The sequence below is a fragment of the Melanotaenia boesemani genome, chromosome 12, assembly GCF_017639745.1.
Source record: "Melanotaenia boesemani isolate fMelBoe1 chromosome 12, fMelBoe1.pri, whole genome shotgun sequence".
Classification (NCBI taxonomy): domain Eukaryota; kingdom Metazoa; phylum Chordata; class Actinopteri; order Atheriniformes; family Melanotaeniidae; genus Melanotaenia; species Melanotaenia boesemani.
In genome coordinates, this window is record NC_055693.1 from 14,411,799 (window position 1) to 14,428,083 (window position 16,285).

At 38.0% G+C, this 16,285-nt stretch overlaps 1 protein-coding gene across 2 annotated transcripts in view; it reads left to right on the top strand.

Annotated features, from left to right (window-relative positions):
- col4a1 (collagen, type IV, alpha 1) overlaps positions 1–16,285 on the top strand; it is a 64,032-nt gene that overhangs the window by 12,426 nt on the left and 35,321 nt on the right. For both annotated transcript variants that reach the window (XR_006012225.1, XM_042001580.1), the window contains exons 2-18: positions 6,628–6,681; positions 8,355–8,444; positions 10,294–10,338; positions 10,920–10,964; positions 11,207–11,269; positions 11,377–11,430; positions 11,614–11,640; positions 11,757–11,831; positions 11,919–11,981; positions 12,131–12,166; positions 12,272–12,310; positions 13,264–13,356; positions 13,453–13,488; positions 13,591–13,650; positions 15,727–15,762; positions 15,863–15,907; positions 16,023–16,055. Coding sequence is in view for 1 of the 2 variants with exons in the window: in XM_042001580.1 (XP_041857514.1) it covers positions 6,628–6,681; positions 8,355–8,444; positions 10,294–10,338; positions 10,920–10,964; positions 11,207–11,269; positions 11,377–11,430; positions 11,614–11,640; positions 11,757–11,831; positions 11,919–11,981; positions 12,131–12,166; positions 12,272–12,310; positions 13,264–13,356; positions 13,453–13,488; positions 13,591–13,650; positions 15,727–15,762; positions 15,863–15,907; positions 16,023–16,055 (894 nt within the window). In the remaining variant the exon portion in view is untranslated. The remainder of the gene's footprint in view (positions 1–6,627; positions 6,682–8,354; positions 8,445–10,293; positions 10,339–10,919; positions 10,965–11,206; positions 11,270–11,376; positions 11,431–11,613; positions 11,641–11,756; positions 11,832–11,918; positions 11,982–12,130; positions 12,167–12,271; positions 12,311–13,263; positions 13,357–13,452; positions 13,489–13,590; positions 13,651–15,726; positions 15,763–15,862; positions 15,908–16,022; positions 16,056–16,285) is intronic.

The window sequence follows — 16,285 nt, forward strand, 5'->3', positions numbered from 1 at the left end:
CTTTAAATGGCGTTTTAATTATTTGTCGTGAACCAGGGCTGAATATCTTCCTTATCAGAATAATGCTATTTCACATTATTCAGCTGCAGTTTATGCACATGCTGCCCACCCTCACACAGACACACAGATACTTGTTTACAGAGCAACTTGCACCCAGAGCCTTGTCTTCCAAGTATGGCAGTCAGACAGAAAATTCCCCTCCTCCATGGCTATTCGCTCATCTTGGCTTCAGAACCGGAGAAGGCCAGGAATGTTAGAGCGGCACAGTTCAACCATGTGCAGGCTAAGAAAAAATAAAATATAAAAAAGCATTAGCTGACCTTCTACTCATCTTCTTTTATTTGAGCTTTTTTCCTGTTTATTTTACCCCACCTCCTCTCGCTTTACTGTCATGAGAAGGGAATATTTGTGGTGATTAGCATCTGTGATCATGTATGTCACTTTATTTTAATTGACCATGACTGAGCAGGATCCTATATAGCTCATGAGTGTTCTGTACATCAGACTGCGGTGAAATTGCCATATTGTAATTGTGAGCGAGTTTAAGGGATGCATCAGAATTACTAACATCAACATGGGAGGGAAAATGTGCTGGATTATTTGTTATTTCTGTCCATCTGCAAGAGGACCCACATGTTTGTGTGAAAGTTCACGGATATGTTAACAACAATATTTACAGTCAGGACGCAAAGCTAAAATCTCTTCGGATGCCATTAAGATTAATTAGATGATCCAACATTAAAACACAAAACTATGTTATTCAGCAATATGGCTAGCCTCATTGGCTGAAGCTGGTGTTGGAGGGATAGTGGCAGTCAAGATCACAGGGATTTTTAAGCTTTTGTTTGTATTTTTTGTTAGAGTTATTCCTCCCCTCTATAATACATGAAGTCATGCCTGCCACAAACAGTTTCCATGTGAGACATTGAGGGAACTGTAAAAGAAAAACAAACAAACAAAAAAACAGCTAATACAGTCAGCAATGTTGCTCTAAATAAAAGACATGCAGCTATTCTGGAAAGATGGAAAATTTTTAATGACCATAACTGCATCATATAAAGAAACTTATTGTAGAGAGTTGCCAGTGGGATTGTGTGAGGAATGCAAAAACAAGCTCAACAAAAGTTGAAAATGTACAACTGAGTTATCTGCTTTGTTTCTCAGTAAAATCCATATCAATGTGGAAGGAAGACTCCTCTCTGCTTCCCCACAGCTGAGGAAATGACTTTACAGTCAAACCATTCCTACATTTTAAAGCTACTGATGTAGGAAAGGGGGATTTTGCATTGAAAAAGTAAACCAACAAAAGCAGTAAAACAAAACTGATTCCTACATTGCATAAGAGCTCCTATAACTTTTACATGATGGTCAGCTGATGCATCACTTTTCATGCGTGCACCTTAAAAGAGAATAATCTATTTAGTCCATTTCGTAGAGGGAAATGCAATGCCATGCCTTAATCTCATGATACAGCCTTACATTACCTCAACATTTCCCTTATATTTGTGTTTTATTTTTTTGTGTGTAAACTACTTATGAATAGGGGAGTATAGGAGGGCTGAAAAGTGGCAAAACCTCACACATTTCAATGCACAGCCCCACCAGGATACCCCAGCAGTTTGTAAAGTACTTTAGCAGTGGTGGGAGGTTATGGCGTGTGGAATGTGGCAGGTATGCAATGTCGTTTTAAAGAAATGCCTGCTGATGACATTGACCAGATGTTTGTGTGATCTTTAGTTTCCCTTAACATAGAGGGGGAGACACAGTGAAACCGTTACAGCTGTTGTACATGTACAGTCCATGAAGAGCAGCTGTAGTGGTGGGAAATTTTCTGCCCTCATGTGGGAATAATCAGAATTGCTGTGAAACAGTTAAAGCAAGCTGTGCACCAAATGCATTTAAAAGGATCAGATTTGTGCAAATTTTAGATAGTTTCATGCACGATAGACGAGTTGAATATTCAGTTTGGAGGTCGGTTTCTCGGTTTCTGTTCATGAGGAGTGGATTTACCCACTGTAGCAAGAACAGCGGTTCTGAATTAGACAGTCATACAAGACTTAAGGACAAACTTAATGACTGTTTTCTTTGAGATGGAAAGAAAGACTTTTTGTAAACTTTGGAACAGTTGCATTGCAAAAACAATGAAGTTTTGCAAATCACTCCTTTCTTGGTTAGTTGTTTTCCCATGCATTCTTCATCTTCTCTGTAAAATTGAGTTAAGATTCCTTATATCTGTAACAAAATGTTTGATTCAGGTGCTTAAGTTGGCATGCCACATTGATTGGATGAGGAAAACTTATAAGTATAGCTATGGTTTTAGATTTAAATAGGTCGTACTGTGCATACATTTAGGTTGTACTTACTAAGCCTTTGAATCCACATCAAAAGTAGTTGTTCTTTGTAAAAGAATATACATGATATATTCATGTGAAATGTATTTGTATAGTGTTTACCTGTTGACTAGCTTGACCCGACTTAAACACTCTGACCCATCAAACAGATTCTTAAAGACTTAGAGGAGCTTAAAAATGACTGTTTGTGACAAGGGAAGCAGAATCACATACTTAAAGCTTCAGACAGTAAATAAACCTCTTGTTTTTGGTAAATATAAGCCTTTTCCACTGAAACCATCCTGTAACAGTCTGTGCTTCCCTCTGCTCTGATTTTACTTGCATCCAGTTTTACAACCCTATGCACTCTTGTTATGCATGTCTTGTTTTACATTAAAAGTGTTTGTGTTAATGTGAGGATCTTCTGACACACAGTTTCCAGCTGGGTGATACCTTGAATTTCGCAAGCAAACATGACTCATCACTTCCTATTTTCTTTCTAATTATGTCAAACTTATTGACCAAGTGTTGTTGAAACATCAGGCTTTTTGGGAAGCGGCTTCACTTTATGTCATCCGCAGCACCTCTGACACGTAACATCAAGCACCAAGAAGCATCAGTCCACATCATGGTGGCCTGTTGATATGCCACAAATTTCAGCAGCTTCACTGATTCAATCTCCCTCTGCTTTTGGTATTTTTTGTGTCTCACATTCTGTTAAAGCACACATTCAGGTCAATGCTTCCTTGCCAACTCCAGCTGCAATAATCACAAACTCTTTTTCATATGCACATAATTATGAGAAGGCACTGTTTCGTGCAGTTTCCAGTAAAAGTAAGCAATCTGCCAGCACACATCATGGGGATTTTCACAGTTTGGAGATATCTAAACCTGCCATCCAGACTTAGGAATGACAGAAACCCCTTGTTTTGGGACACGTGATACTGTGTGCTGCAAAGGTTTACTGGATGTGATACAGTTCCTCCAGAGCTTAGTGACTCACAAGCTTCTGGATGTTAACAGTGAACAGTAACATTCATCACTCCAAAGCCCCAGTCTGTTTGCTCTGTATAAGATCATACTGTTTGGGCAGAGCAATACAATCTTAATCTTTTTATTTTCACGTGGTCTCCAGTTCCAATAACTAAGTAACCTTCAAGAAAATTCTCCAAACCTTTTGAAGCACTTTACAAAGCTCTTCTTTGAATTTTGCTTTCTTTTGTTCCATTCTCTGTGAAAATGGCCCCACAATACTTCAGTAATGTTCAGGTCTTCGCTCTGGGGAGGATACTTCACTCAGTAACACAAATTATCGAGTGAAGAGACTGATTTTCTGTCCAGTTCTTGTGTCATTTGGCACACCTCAGCCTTTTCTTCCTGTTTCACTTCTTCGAAAATAATTTCTTGACAGTCACCTTTCCACAGAGACCATTTCTAATGAGGCTTTAGTAGATGCAGATGGATCGTTTGACAAAGTAGCTGTGTCTCTCAGGTCCTAAGGACTGGATTCTTTTCCTGTTTCTTATTGACATCATTTTCAATCTGCTATCAGTAGTTTATTAGGCCTAACGTGTTTAAGTTGATTCTCTATTTCTCTGGTTTCCTCAATGTCTTTTTTGGACAGTATACATCATGCTGAGATATGCTAGTTTTAGGCTAATAGCTCTTTAGAATCACATTTCAGTACAATAATTTATTTCTGTCATACTGTGTTACCTTTAGCAGTCCAGTAAGTAAATTAACATACAAAAAATCTGTCTCATTAAAAAGGAAAATATAAAGAAACCAGTGATGGAACAAGAATTTTGCTCATCAGGCTGATTTTTAAAAGCCTAAAATTTACTTTATAAGGTTGATGAACGTATATATTGTGGAGGGGAATGTTCCTATTGTTCTTATTTTCTTTTAATTAAGGGTTGTGTGGAGTAAAATCTGTTAAAAACCCTACTTATATGCTGATATGGAAGCTGAAGTTACACCAAACTGAAACTCTGCAGTGAACAGAAACCACCTTAAAAGTGTAAAATGTGAGGGTAAATGTACAGCTCAGTCTGTATATTTATTTTATCTCGGTTTTGTTTAAGTAGTAGAGTGAGTTTTACCTCTGATGTATAGAAATGATTTTCATGTTGGTATAGCCAGATATCGGAGCCCTCATTCTCCCATGTTCCTGAGGATTATAATAATAAGGTCCTCTTAAGATCCTCTTCAAGTACAAGACTCAGACACCATATCAAACAGATCTAATCTGCGGTTGCAGGAGTCATTAACAAGACAAACTTTTTGTGTAGATGTCATGTGGGTCTTTTTGCTGTCAATCCTATCTGTTGTTTGGGTTTATGATCATGCATAACTGATAAAGAAGGAAAACAAACTGAGAAATCAAAGACCACTTTGATCTACCTGCAGATTACTGTGCTGTGTTTGGGGATCCAGCCAGGGTGGAGCTTGTCGTCATGTCCTTATTGTGTGCGCTGGTGTGAAGCTTGTGGTCCCACGGTCACACCCTTCAACATGCAGGAATGTCTGATGACTTAAGTTGTGTCTGAAAATGGACGACAAAACTGCACACAAAGTGTAATTCTGAGACAGACAGAGAGGAACAGGCAGATGAGGGAATACTTTATCCTCCAACAGCTGGGATTTACCTCACCAGCAGCGACTCTGTGCGAGCATGTTCCACCATTGCATTAGTGTGCAACTCCCTTGGTGAAATGCCCCCAAAACATCATGCTAATGCAGCACCAGGAGCTTTCATTGCTACGAACGAATGGGTTTGCCTTAATAAAACACACATGTGCTCCTTTCCGAGAGTCAATATTCGTTTCCTCCATTTGTACTGTGACACTAATCTAATCTGAAGCAGGTGTTTGTAACGTTTTCCTGTGTCCTGACAAAAAAGAAAAAAAAAAGCAATAAAGCAACTGGAAGCAGTAAAGTGGAGCTGAGTATGAGGTGTTTTAGAGAGCTGGATTGAGAAATGGCAAAGTCAAGCAGGCCATGGATAAGCTATGAACCACGAAAAGAAGAAACCAAGTGCACTGAACCAGGTTGCACGAAATCTTGGGAATGCAGTGTTTGCCGCAGTTCCCCATGGTTTATAGTGCCACATATTGATTCGGTTAACAGGTATTTTGAAACGTATAAGCAGTCAAAGATTGATGTAAAGCTAATGTAGAATCAAAAATGATATGTGGACAAAATATCAGGTTTGGAAAGTTAAAAAGGGACCATTATGGTTGGTCACTGTTTATTTGTCGTGTGCATCTGTGAGAATAAGAGACAGAAATATGTGCGGTTAGAGTCTCTGTTTACTCTCTTCCCAAGCCTGCAGTGCCGGTTCAGAGCTCTGATGGGATTTTGGCTGGTAGCCTTACACGTGAGTCTAGCAACAGCTGGAAGAGGGAGAGAAAAGGAAGAGAGGAGCAGTGCAAGACAGAGCCAAGACGGTGTGGGCCAGTTCCCAGGCTCTGGCCTCTGGAGACCTCAGAGGAAAGGAAGCAGGGTGGGGGTCGGTGGTGGGAGGGCCCAGGCCAGCTGCATTGATGTGTGATTGCCTTCAAGTAGCTCTACAGATACTCAACTTAATTCAGCTTTATTGTAATTCCATCATTGACATAGTAGTAGGAAATGGGTATGCTCGGGTCTTATAGCTTAAAAACAATAGTAACAAAAAAGCATAAAATAAAGTAAAAGACAATACCTTTAAATAAAATACCTAACAGAATAGGAGATGCTAACAAAGTACAATATTGTACACTATATAGGTGACCCCTTTATGTGGCTTTAAAGAAACTTGATTTCTATTCTCTCATTGTTAACAGCATCATCAATAAAAGTGAAGCTGTTCCAGTAGCAGTTGATTTAAAGACTAAAGTGTGTGTGAATGGAGCTGATAATCACAGATAATCATCAGCCAAATCTGCAGTTCATTGTGGCTGCGAGGCTATTTAGTGTTTTTAAACAAATTTTTAGTTTCATGGCCTCATCTCTGCTGTTTCACTTTGCTGTTTTTGCTACGTTTCTTGTAGATATAAGTGTATCCTTGTGTATGTGTTAAAGGGACGGTGGATTTTTAACTCATATTTTTTATTACATTTAAAGTTTAGCTGCTCCACAATGTCATTATATATGCTATAATTACAATAAAAACAAAAGCCTTTTAATTCTCATTTTAAAAATGCAAGTGTTTGCAGATTGTTTCGCCCCAGAGTGGTCAGAAGTGATTTAAAATGCAGATATTTGCTTTTTCTTCCATGAGCAGGCCATTAACTTTTATGTTTCTCCTCATCTTCAGGGCTGTGGAGCGTCGTGTGGAAAATGTGACTGCAGTGGTGTGAAAGGAGCAAAGGTGAGGTTTTTATTTGTATTTGTTTCATTCATCTGTCAATCAGTCCTGATATATTCTTTCATTCTATTTTAGGCATTCATGTAAAAAGTGGAAACTTTGTGAGTTATAGTCAGCAGGAATATGTGACAGTGCTTGCAGTGCTCTGAGTAAAAGGGGGTCTTCTCAGTAGGTCAGACTGATGTGGAAAAGAAATGTGAGGGGCTCCATCATGGAGCAGAGACCAGAACATGAACAAAGATCAGCTTGAATTAGAGCGTGTCCATGCACACAGCTGGGCTGAAGGCCTTTTCCCATCAGATGGAGAGAAGCTGAGAGTTACAGATGTACAAGTAGCCTCAGACTGGCTGTGAGTCCCTGAGCTGTCAGCACTCTGGCATTAGAGTTGATCACTGACCTGAAACATGAATAATTGAGATCAACTCAGTGGGGCAGAGGTAGTTTAACTTAAATGACATCTTTCTTCCACATAGATGCTTTTTAATGGCCTTTCATGACGACGATGATGATGATATTTTTTTTTTTTAACATTTCTGTGACTCTAGTCTCAAGACAAATAATCTTTTAATATGTTTACTAAATTGTGGGTATCAGGAGCCTGCATGAGTTTTATGGAATGCCAGATAGGACATGAGATCACTTTTAAAAAGTGAATGCAAACCTGTTTGTTTGTTGTTTGCATTTTGAAGCCATTGCAGATTACTATATGTATTACTTGGAAATCTGCAATTACTAGCAGATCACTAAAAAAGTTGCAGGGTATTTCCAAAGTTTTATTAGCTGAATACCAGTCTGCTCAGTGCAGCGGTCTGACTTTTGAAGATTCATTGTCACAGCTACAGTAGCCAAACATCCAGATCACACAAAAACATCAGTTGTACTAGCTAGTGTTTAGTGGAATCCAGCCAGTCACTGAATTCAAAGCTCTTCTGTGTTTGGAAAGTTGTTGAAAGGCTTCCAAAGGTTTACAATGGGAGTTACCATGGTAACCCAGTGGGGATTTCCATAGTTTAACATGCAATGTTTCCTCTCACGTATGTGAGCCAGGTGTTGTAGAAATCAGGGCTAAAACATTAGTTTCACTCTTGGAGTTTTCAAGTTGGATTCTTTTTTTTCCGTGGTTGTGCATGACTCTTTTTTTTTAAAGAACATTGCTGCCATCTAGTGGCATATGGTGGAACAACTCTGTGTCAGTTTGACACAAATGACAGCATGAGCGACAACCTCTATGTGCTTTTATTGTTTTCTGAACACTTTTCACAAACTGAGCTGAGTTTATATGAAGCTAAGCTCAAAAGTAAATACACAAAAAGTAACAAATGCATGTTCCTGATTGGCTTTTTTGGCATTTGATTTAAAGGACGATGAGAAAACAAATCAAAACAAACTTTAAAAAAATATGTTTTCAAAAATATTTATAAAAGATATGTAGTTTAAAAAGGAATATTAATTTAATGGGGTGTATAATAGTACTAGTAATAAATTAACATTTATGTGTAACAACTTTAAAATGCTTAAATATAAACGATTTAATCTGGGAATGCTAGTTATAATGTCCCGCTTGGATATCAAAAACCTTTCAAATTTCTTATCACGTGCAGCTGAACTCTTTCCATCTCAGTCATTGTTATTATCATTATTATATAGTTTTTCTGTCAACTGTTTGTATATCACAGGGGGACCGTGGATTTCCTGGCCTTCAAGGTTATGTGGGATTCCCAGGTATGCAGGGACCTGAGGGACCTACTGGACCAATGGGCTTCAAGGTTAGTGCACACAGTCAGTGTTTTTCTTTATTAATCAAATAAGTGTGAAAATATAAATTATCCACAGCCTATGTTAAAATCGTCACATATCTTAACAGTCTAAACGTTAAAACAAAAACAAAAAAAAATTGAATTCTTTATTGGAGAAAGTGGAACATAGGGGTAGAAGAAATAATCAGATCTAAAAGTTGCATTGTGATGCAGAAGGGAAAGAACGGCTGATTCTTAAATGGACATTAAGAATGTGTCACCTAACGTTGGAAGCGCGTATCGCATTCTAACGTATAGTGCATTCTAGTGTCACTTTCTCAAACACGTACTGCAACAACGGCAGCAGCCGTCGTTGAATAAGCCTCAACAACACAGAAGAAAACATGTCATCCAATAGTTTATGGAGATATTGTTCCTCTGTGTTTAGTAGGAAAAATGGTTCACACAGGGGGAACAGATCTCGATGGGGAAACTGGCCTCGACACGAAAAGTTAGCTTTAGGCTAATTCAGGCAGTATCGTTGACTTACTTGTTGAGAAAGCTGGAAACTTCAGCTTCCTTTTTTAAAAATCTTTCTCCTTCTTGAGCTCCTTCCACCTGGGGAAGGCTAGCTAGCACAATTTTGATCCGTCTTTTTTGTATCATCTGGTCACGCTGCCTTTTAGGTACCCCTTTTTGCTATTTTAGCGGTGGTGAAAGCAGCTCCCATACTGCTGCTGTATGCATGGTCCTGTCTTACCTGGCTTGCCTGTCATAGGTATAAGCAAATCTAAAATTCTTCGCTTACAAGAATGTGTCAGATCATTAGCAGCGGTCATAATACACCAATGATAACACATATACACATGCAGACGTTGATTTTGGCCAGTAAATGACAGAAAATGTTACACAATGTCCCTTTAAATCGATTTATCAATTCAATCAGTTCACAATTGTCAAAAACTGATTTCATGTGAAGTACTCAGGCAGTTTCTACTGGATTCAAGATGGCTGAGCAAAAAAAATGAACGTCATCCTCTGCATTTGAGTCAGCATAGGGAAGCACTTTGGTTTCCATGAAGCTGAACTAAAATAATCTGGAAACATAATAAACATGAAAAATAACATTCCACATTTTATGCCAGAGAAGAATGAAACACACCCAAATGTTGTTGCTGCCTCTCGGAAAGGATGAGACAAATGACTGTCACCAAAGATTCAGTTTCAGAACCAGAGACCATGTTGTGCACTTCAGAGCTGACATACGTCTCATCTTGAACCTATTTTAGTGACCGACCCCCACACTCTCTGAGAAGAAAATGATAGTGTCATGTAAGAAAGTAGGTAGGATCACTCTGACATATGATGTAAGATTTATCCCAGGTGACAACTCACTTCTCATGTGTTCCAAACAAGATCAATACATGAGGAATTATGCCGCTACAGGAGGATGTTGGTTAATATATATATATATATATATATATCATTAATTTGGAATATGATGACATCTGTGTAAATCAACAGCTATTGTACTGCTGCAGACCGACTTTCCTTTTTTAATGGTCCTTTTCTATTTGTTTTTTTTTCTTCTTTTCATCCTTTTTTTCAGTGCTGGGAAATATATGGGCAAATACCCTTCCGGTCAACTGGCCACATCTCTTCAATTTGTTTTTATTAGGAATAGACATTGGAAATAAATTAATTGTGGACTGTCACAAATGCTTTGCTTTGAATGCACCAGTATCACATGATGAGACATCAGTTATGATGAACTGGTTATGTCACTAAGTGCTATATACATTCAAATCAGGGGAATTTTTAAATACTCATCAGTATTGTATTCAGTGTTGTGTTAATCATGATGTCATTTGTCTAACAGGGAGATGCAGGTGAGGCTGGTCCTACTGGACATAAAGGAGTGCGGGTAAGTAACTAATCACTAAAACACTGTTGATGTTCAGGGCTGATTAAGTATTCTGCCACCCACCTCCTTCCTTTATTAATATCAAAGTAAATTTACTGTTATTATTACTATTATTATCATTGGCATGATAATTAAGATTGTGGTGAAAATATGGTGGAAACAAAATATGTTAAAAAAAAGTTCTTTCTTTCTTCTACTCATCACAGAAAATTACTTTTATCACTACTATTATAAATGCAAGTTTATGATTACGGTCCTGCTATGAAGACATATTTTTTTACATTATCTGCTTATCTTTTTCTTATATTTGTCATGCAGTTATATTTATATCTGAATATTTATATCAGAATAGAGTTATACCTACACACTTAAAATACACCCATTGCACAAACACTACATATAACCCTGCTGTGTTAATTATGTAAATGCTGTCTTGGTTGCCCATGTGTTGCATTATGTATCATGTAAAAAAAAAAAAAAAAAAGCAAAACTGAAAACCAAAATCTTAAACCTGTTTTAAAGGCTATAATCCATCACTCCTCATGCACATGAATAAACATGGCATCCTTGTGATTTTGCAGGGTCCTCCTGGTCTGCCAGGTTTCCCAGGAAACTCAGGACTCCCAGTAAGTTTTTGAGATCTTCCATCATGTTTTGCATCCTTCAACAATCCAGTAAATTCACTGTCAAAAGAATTCTGTCATCACTGGATGAAGTCCTCTCAATGAGAGGAATTTAGATATCTTTTTAGTCCATATTGTAACTTAGATGACATCTGTGTTAATTGTAACAATTTTAAGAAGAGACATCATCATTCTTTAATTCATAACTGTCTAAAATAGTTTATTCTTAATATCCCAAATCACAGGGTATCAATGGAAACGATGGTCCACCAGGTTTGCCTGGTATCCCAGGATGCAATGGCACTAAAGTAAGCTACTTCTAATTCTTATGTATTTTATTTTTTTTTAACCTTCCTTTTTTTCATTATAGATTTATAGTGTTTATATTTCCACTTGTATTATGTCTGTGATTCAGGGAGAAAGAGGAATGGATGGCTCTCCTGGTTTTCCTGGTCTTCAGGGTCCTCCTGTAAGAATCACAGCTCGCAGCCACCCTGAAAAACACAGTAAAACAAAATCTAAAAAACAAAAAAAAATTTAAAAAGAATTCTGTAAAAACTACCGTTTCTATATGGACTAACATGCCTTTGGGTCAGTCCTCCAATGCTGTGTTATATGTATTATATTTATTTGTATTTTCTGCTCTTTTCAGGGTATCCCAGGAGTACCTGGAATGAAGGTAAGCTGGAATTTACATAGCTTTGACATAGTATTCTATACAATTTTGTTCAACTGCTCAGTGTTCCCAAATCATCCACCATAATGTCACAATGATTTTTGTGTTGTCTCCTACAGGGTGACCCGGGAGGTGTGCTTGGGGTTGTTCCTTTAAAAGGCGATAGAGGGTTCTCTGGTACACCTGGACTACCTGTATGTAAAATTTGTGTGTCTATAAGTTAAAAGGCATGGAAAAATTGAGTGCTGAGAAAATTGTGTTTTACAAACTTCTTTTCTCAGGGACCACCTGGCCTTCGTGGACCTACCGGACCTCCAGGACCTCGAGGATATCAGGGACCCAAAGTGAGTTACTCTTACAATGATGAATTGGAGGCACATAAGTTTTCTGAAATACAGTTTAAAAACATGAATGAGTAAATTAAATATCTATACTTTTAAATGAAAACTTTATATTAAATCTTTATTTGACTAACTGAATAACTGATTGACAGGGTGATATTGGCCCCCCTGGACCTCCGGGAGAAAAAGTAAGATTAAACATGTATTCATATACAGAACAGATTTTGCGTTTACAAAAGTCATTCTGTGGTTTGGTTTCTTAGCTAAAAATAAATATCTAAATTTCTCTGCAGGGTGACAAGTTGGCCTTTGTGAGTGAGAAAGGAGAAAAGGTGAGTATTTTTTTTACATTTTAATAATGTAAACAGAAGAATTTAAGCATTAGTTAATATTTCCTGCTTGCAGCTTTGTTGTAATGCAACATTTGGCTGCAACATTATTGCAATTATTGTTGGCATGTTAGGGCAACAAAAGTTCATTTCTTCCAGTCTTCACGAATTTTTCCTTTAATACATTTTTTCATTAAAGCAGAAAAAACGTGTTTTCCCTCTCACAATGTAACCACCCATCCCAACAGACTTATCAGTTTAGATGTTGGAATGCCTTCAAATGATAGAAATTCTGCCCCATAGTCGTCCATGCAAAAACAAGAGCAGGATTTTACAGAAAAAAAAAAAAAAAAGACAGAAGCAACTCTGTTTTTAACTCATTCATATTTTAACATTATGCACATCAGTAACACAAATGTCTGAGTGATATGTCTGAGTGATGTGTAGGTGAAAACTTTTCAGTGTCCACAACGGATTATGGATTTTCCTTAGACAGCAGAATTTTGATTGAATGCTAGAGTTGCATCACCATGGCAACCTCAACAGCCACTAAGAACTGATGGAAGCTGATGGATATTCGATAATTAATATTTTTAACAACTTTTTAGCAGTTAGCAAGAGCTGTTTGATGCATAGTTTCAACAATGACAGTACATTTTTTTAGAAATTATAAAATCTAGTTTTAGTGCACTTGTTACTCAATTACGAAGATTTTTCCTTCTCATTAAAACTTGTGTCTTAAACATTATTTAGATAATATGGCTGAAGAAAGAAAGAAAGAAAGAAAGAAAGAAAGAAAGAAAGAAAGAAAGAAAGAAAGAAAGAAAAGTTGAACTTCAGTTAAATCATCTGCAAGTTTTTTGCCCGGTGCACAAGTCGCCTTTAAGCTGCTGAAAGTTTGTATTAGCATGTTTGTTACAGTGACTGTTGTTGTAATCATTACTGTTTTCCTGCAGGGTGAACGAGGACTTAGAGGTCCACCTGGTCCCCCTGGACACCCACAAGAAGTTGAAGGACCACAAACCACAACATGTTTACCTGGACTACCGGTACTCACACAGCCAATCGACAGATATTACTTTGATAATTGTTAACATTGATTGGCCTTCTCACTGTGCTTTTTTTTTAAATTATTTTTCTTGAAGGGATTTCCTGGACCTAAAGGGGACAAAGGAGAAAATGTTAGTACTTTTCCTTAAAAAGTTGTGAAAAAAGTTGCGGTAGACACGGACTGATTGATTTTGGTTTTAAAAGTCAAAACTTTGTTTTGGTTTGTTCTGCAGGCCATTTGCTTACCTCATCAGAATGGGATCAAAGGTGATCCTGGCCCACCTGGACCAAGAGTAAGTATCAAAGAAAAAGAACAAATTTGGGCCTATATGATCACGCAAGAAAGTTTTTTTCTTTTTTTTGAAAGGGGGGGGGGGGTCATTGCATCCTTATAAAAAACTGTAATACAGTACAGTAAAACACTATTGACTTTATTAAATGTTAATTTTATCTTTATTTACCTTATTTATTCTGCCCTTTAACTTAGTGCTCTACCATTTGGTAGAACAAATGTTTCAGTGACTTAAAAATAGGTAGAAATAAACCTGAATGAACCACTTCTACTACTTGGTTTACGTACAGTATGTAATGCCGAAAGTAAGTGTTCATCCCTTTACTGTTTCTAATTTTAACCGTTTTACTTTGATAATTGCTAGTTCATTTTATCAAAGACATATTTTTGTTCTCATTATTATGGACATTGGTCCATATTAAAAAATTCAGAAACAAAAAAAAGGGGGCAAACAAACAAAAAAAAAAGTCCACAGTGTCACAAATTTACATGACGGCTAAACTGCTAATAATTCCACAACTTTAAATGCAACTTTTGGGGCTTGGGCAGATTTGGGGCTTGCTATCCTCTGATCCACTGGGGATGTCTCCCACAGGGCATGGAGGGTTAAGTTTGATGTATGAAAGTGGGTGTTCATGGGTACAGCACAGGGGAGTCTGTGAGTGAAGTGTTACAGGGTGGATAGATGGGGTACCGGGCGGGGGGAGGAGAGAAGTTGTGGAGGGAGAATTGGGTGGTTTGAGAAGGGAGGAGGGAGGGCGGGGGGCTTTGCTCTTGGATGGCCATTCCCTGGTGGGGTTGGTGGATGCCGATATTGGCCCAACGGGGCCTGTGCCCCATGACTGTGGGGGGGCTCTGACTGGGCCACCCTCTGGGTGGGTCCAGGGTAGTCTTCTTGGTGGGGTGGCTTTGGGTTTCATGCCAAGGGATTGCTGTTGATTGCCCGCATCACTGGGCCACCCTAGTCTGCCTCTAGCCTTCGGAGAGGCGTGGTTGCATTTGCACTACCACACTCATCTCCGCTCACTCCTCATTCATGTACTCTGGAGCAGCATGTTGCAGACCTCTGATTTAGTGTTTATAAAAGAAAATTTACTGCATTTTCTTCATATAGCAGTAGGCCTGCTTTTAAAGGAAAGGACATTTTGCACGTAAAAATTTAATGTGGTTAAAAAATGTCAGATGTGCTTATGCATACCTCATGCGACTCTTCTTGTTGACACACAGGAAAGGCTTAGGAAAGGCTTTTTGCACATAACTCTTCCAAAGAACATCTCCTATAGCAAAGTTGGATAGTGGAGCGATGAACAACTACACCATTAGTGGCCAGAAGTTCTTGTAGTTCTTAGGGAGGTGGTCTGTGGCTTGTCTGTGACCATTCTAACCAACTGTGCCTTTCCTGTATTTTTTTTGGCCTACCACATCTTTCCTTCTCAAGGACTGTTCCTGTGTCCTTCCATTTCTGCACTGGATTTCTGACTGTGGAGATAGACGGTCCAAACCTTCCAGAAAATTTCATGTACCCATATCCTAATTCATGAATTATATCTTTTTAGGTCAGTGTTTAGAGGCCCCCATGATGCCATTCTCTAAGTAAGAACCAAGGACAAGCACAGCCAGCAATTACCTATGTTAAATAGCCTTTTCGATGATTGGTTCCAGCTGTCTTTGTAATTGAAGATCTAATAAGGCACCGGTGCAGTGATTTTCCTGAGGGATGCCCAAACTTTCGCATACCACTGTATCTGTACCATGCTTAGATAAAAAAAAAAAAATAGTTATCAGAGGTCAAGACAAATTGTTCCAACCTGTTTAAAATAGTCCTTTTTTTCTTTTATGATGGGTACCAACACGAATGATAGAATTTAATCTGGCAGGATCCCATTAACTAAGAACCCGACAGTCAGAGGACAAGCTTCTCTTCTAGCAACCGTCATCTCAACATAGATTCTTATTATTATTGTCGAAAAGAAAAAAATGCTAATATTTATTTTTGCTAGCTTTTTTCTTAGTGCAAAGATTAAAGTGTTAAAGAGTAAATAAATAAAAATAACTTCAGTGTATGTCTGTATTTTAGGGCAAACCCGGAAAAGATGGAGAGGCTGGGCCAAAGGTAACAATAACTTGCTTTATTATACATCTAATGTGTCATGCAACTTCTATTATGTCCGACTCTATTAAATATCACTAATATGCCACATATTATCATGTAGGGAGGAAAAGGCTTTGCTGGAGCACCTGGAAACCCTGGTGAACAGGTAACTAATGCATAAACTAATGGATTCATCATATTCTTGGTTTTTTTTACAGGAAAAACCCACAAATATAAAAGGACTTTAAAATCAACAGGCTGAATTTTTAATCTTGTTTTAGGGTGAAAAAGGAGACAGAGGACCCCCTGGTTATGTAAGTGATCTTCCATCTTTGTCTTTTCTATCTCTTCTGACAATGTCGACTTTTTAATCAAACTGAATCCAAGGTTGCCAGATAAATCTGTCACGGATTACCATGCCCATGACCCAAACACAGGCTTACGAGGTAGGAGGCAAATGGATGCAGGAAAATAGGTTTTAATAACAAATAACTAGACTATATTGATAAATTATGGCAAGACTACAAGGGCTAAAGAGTACATG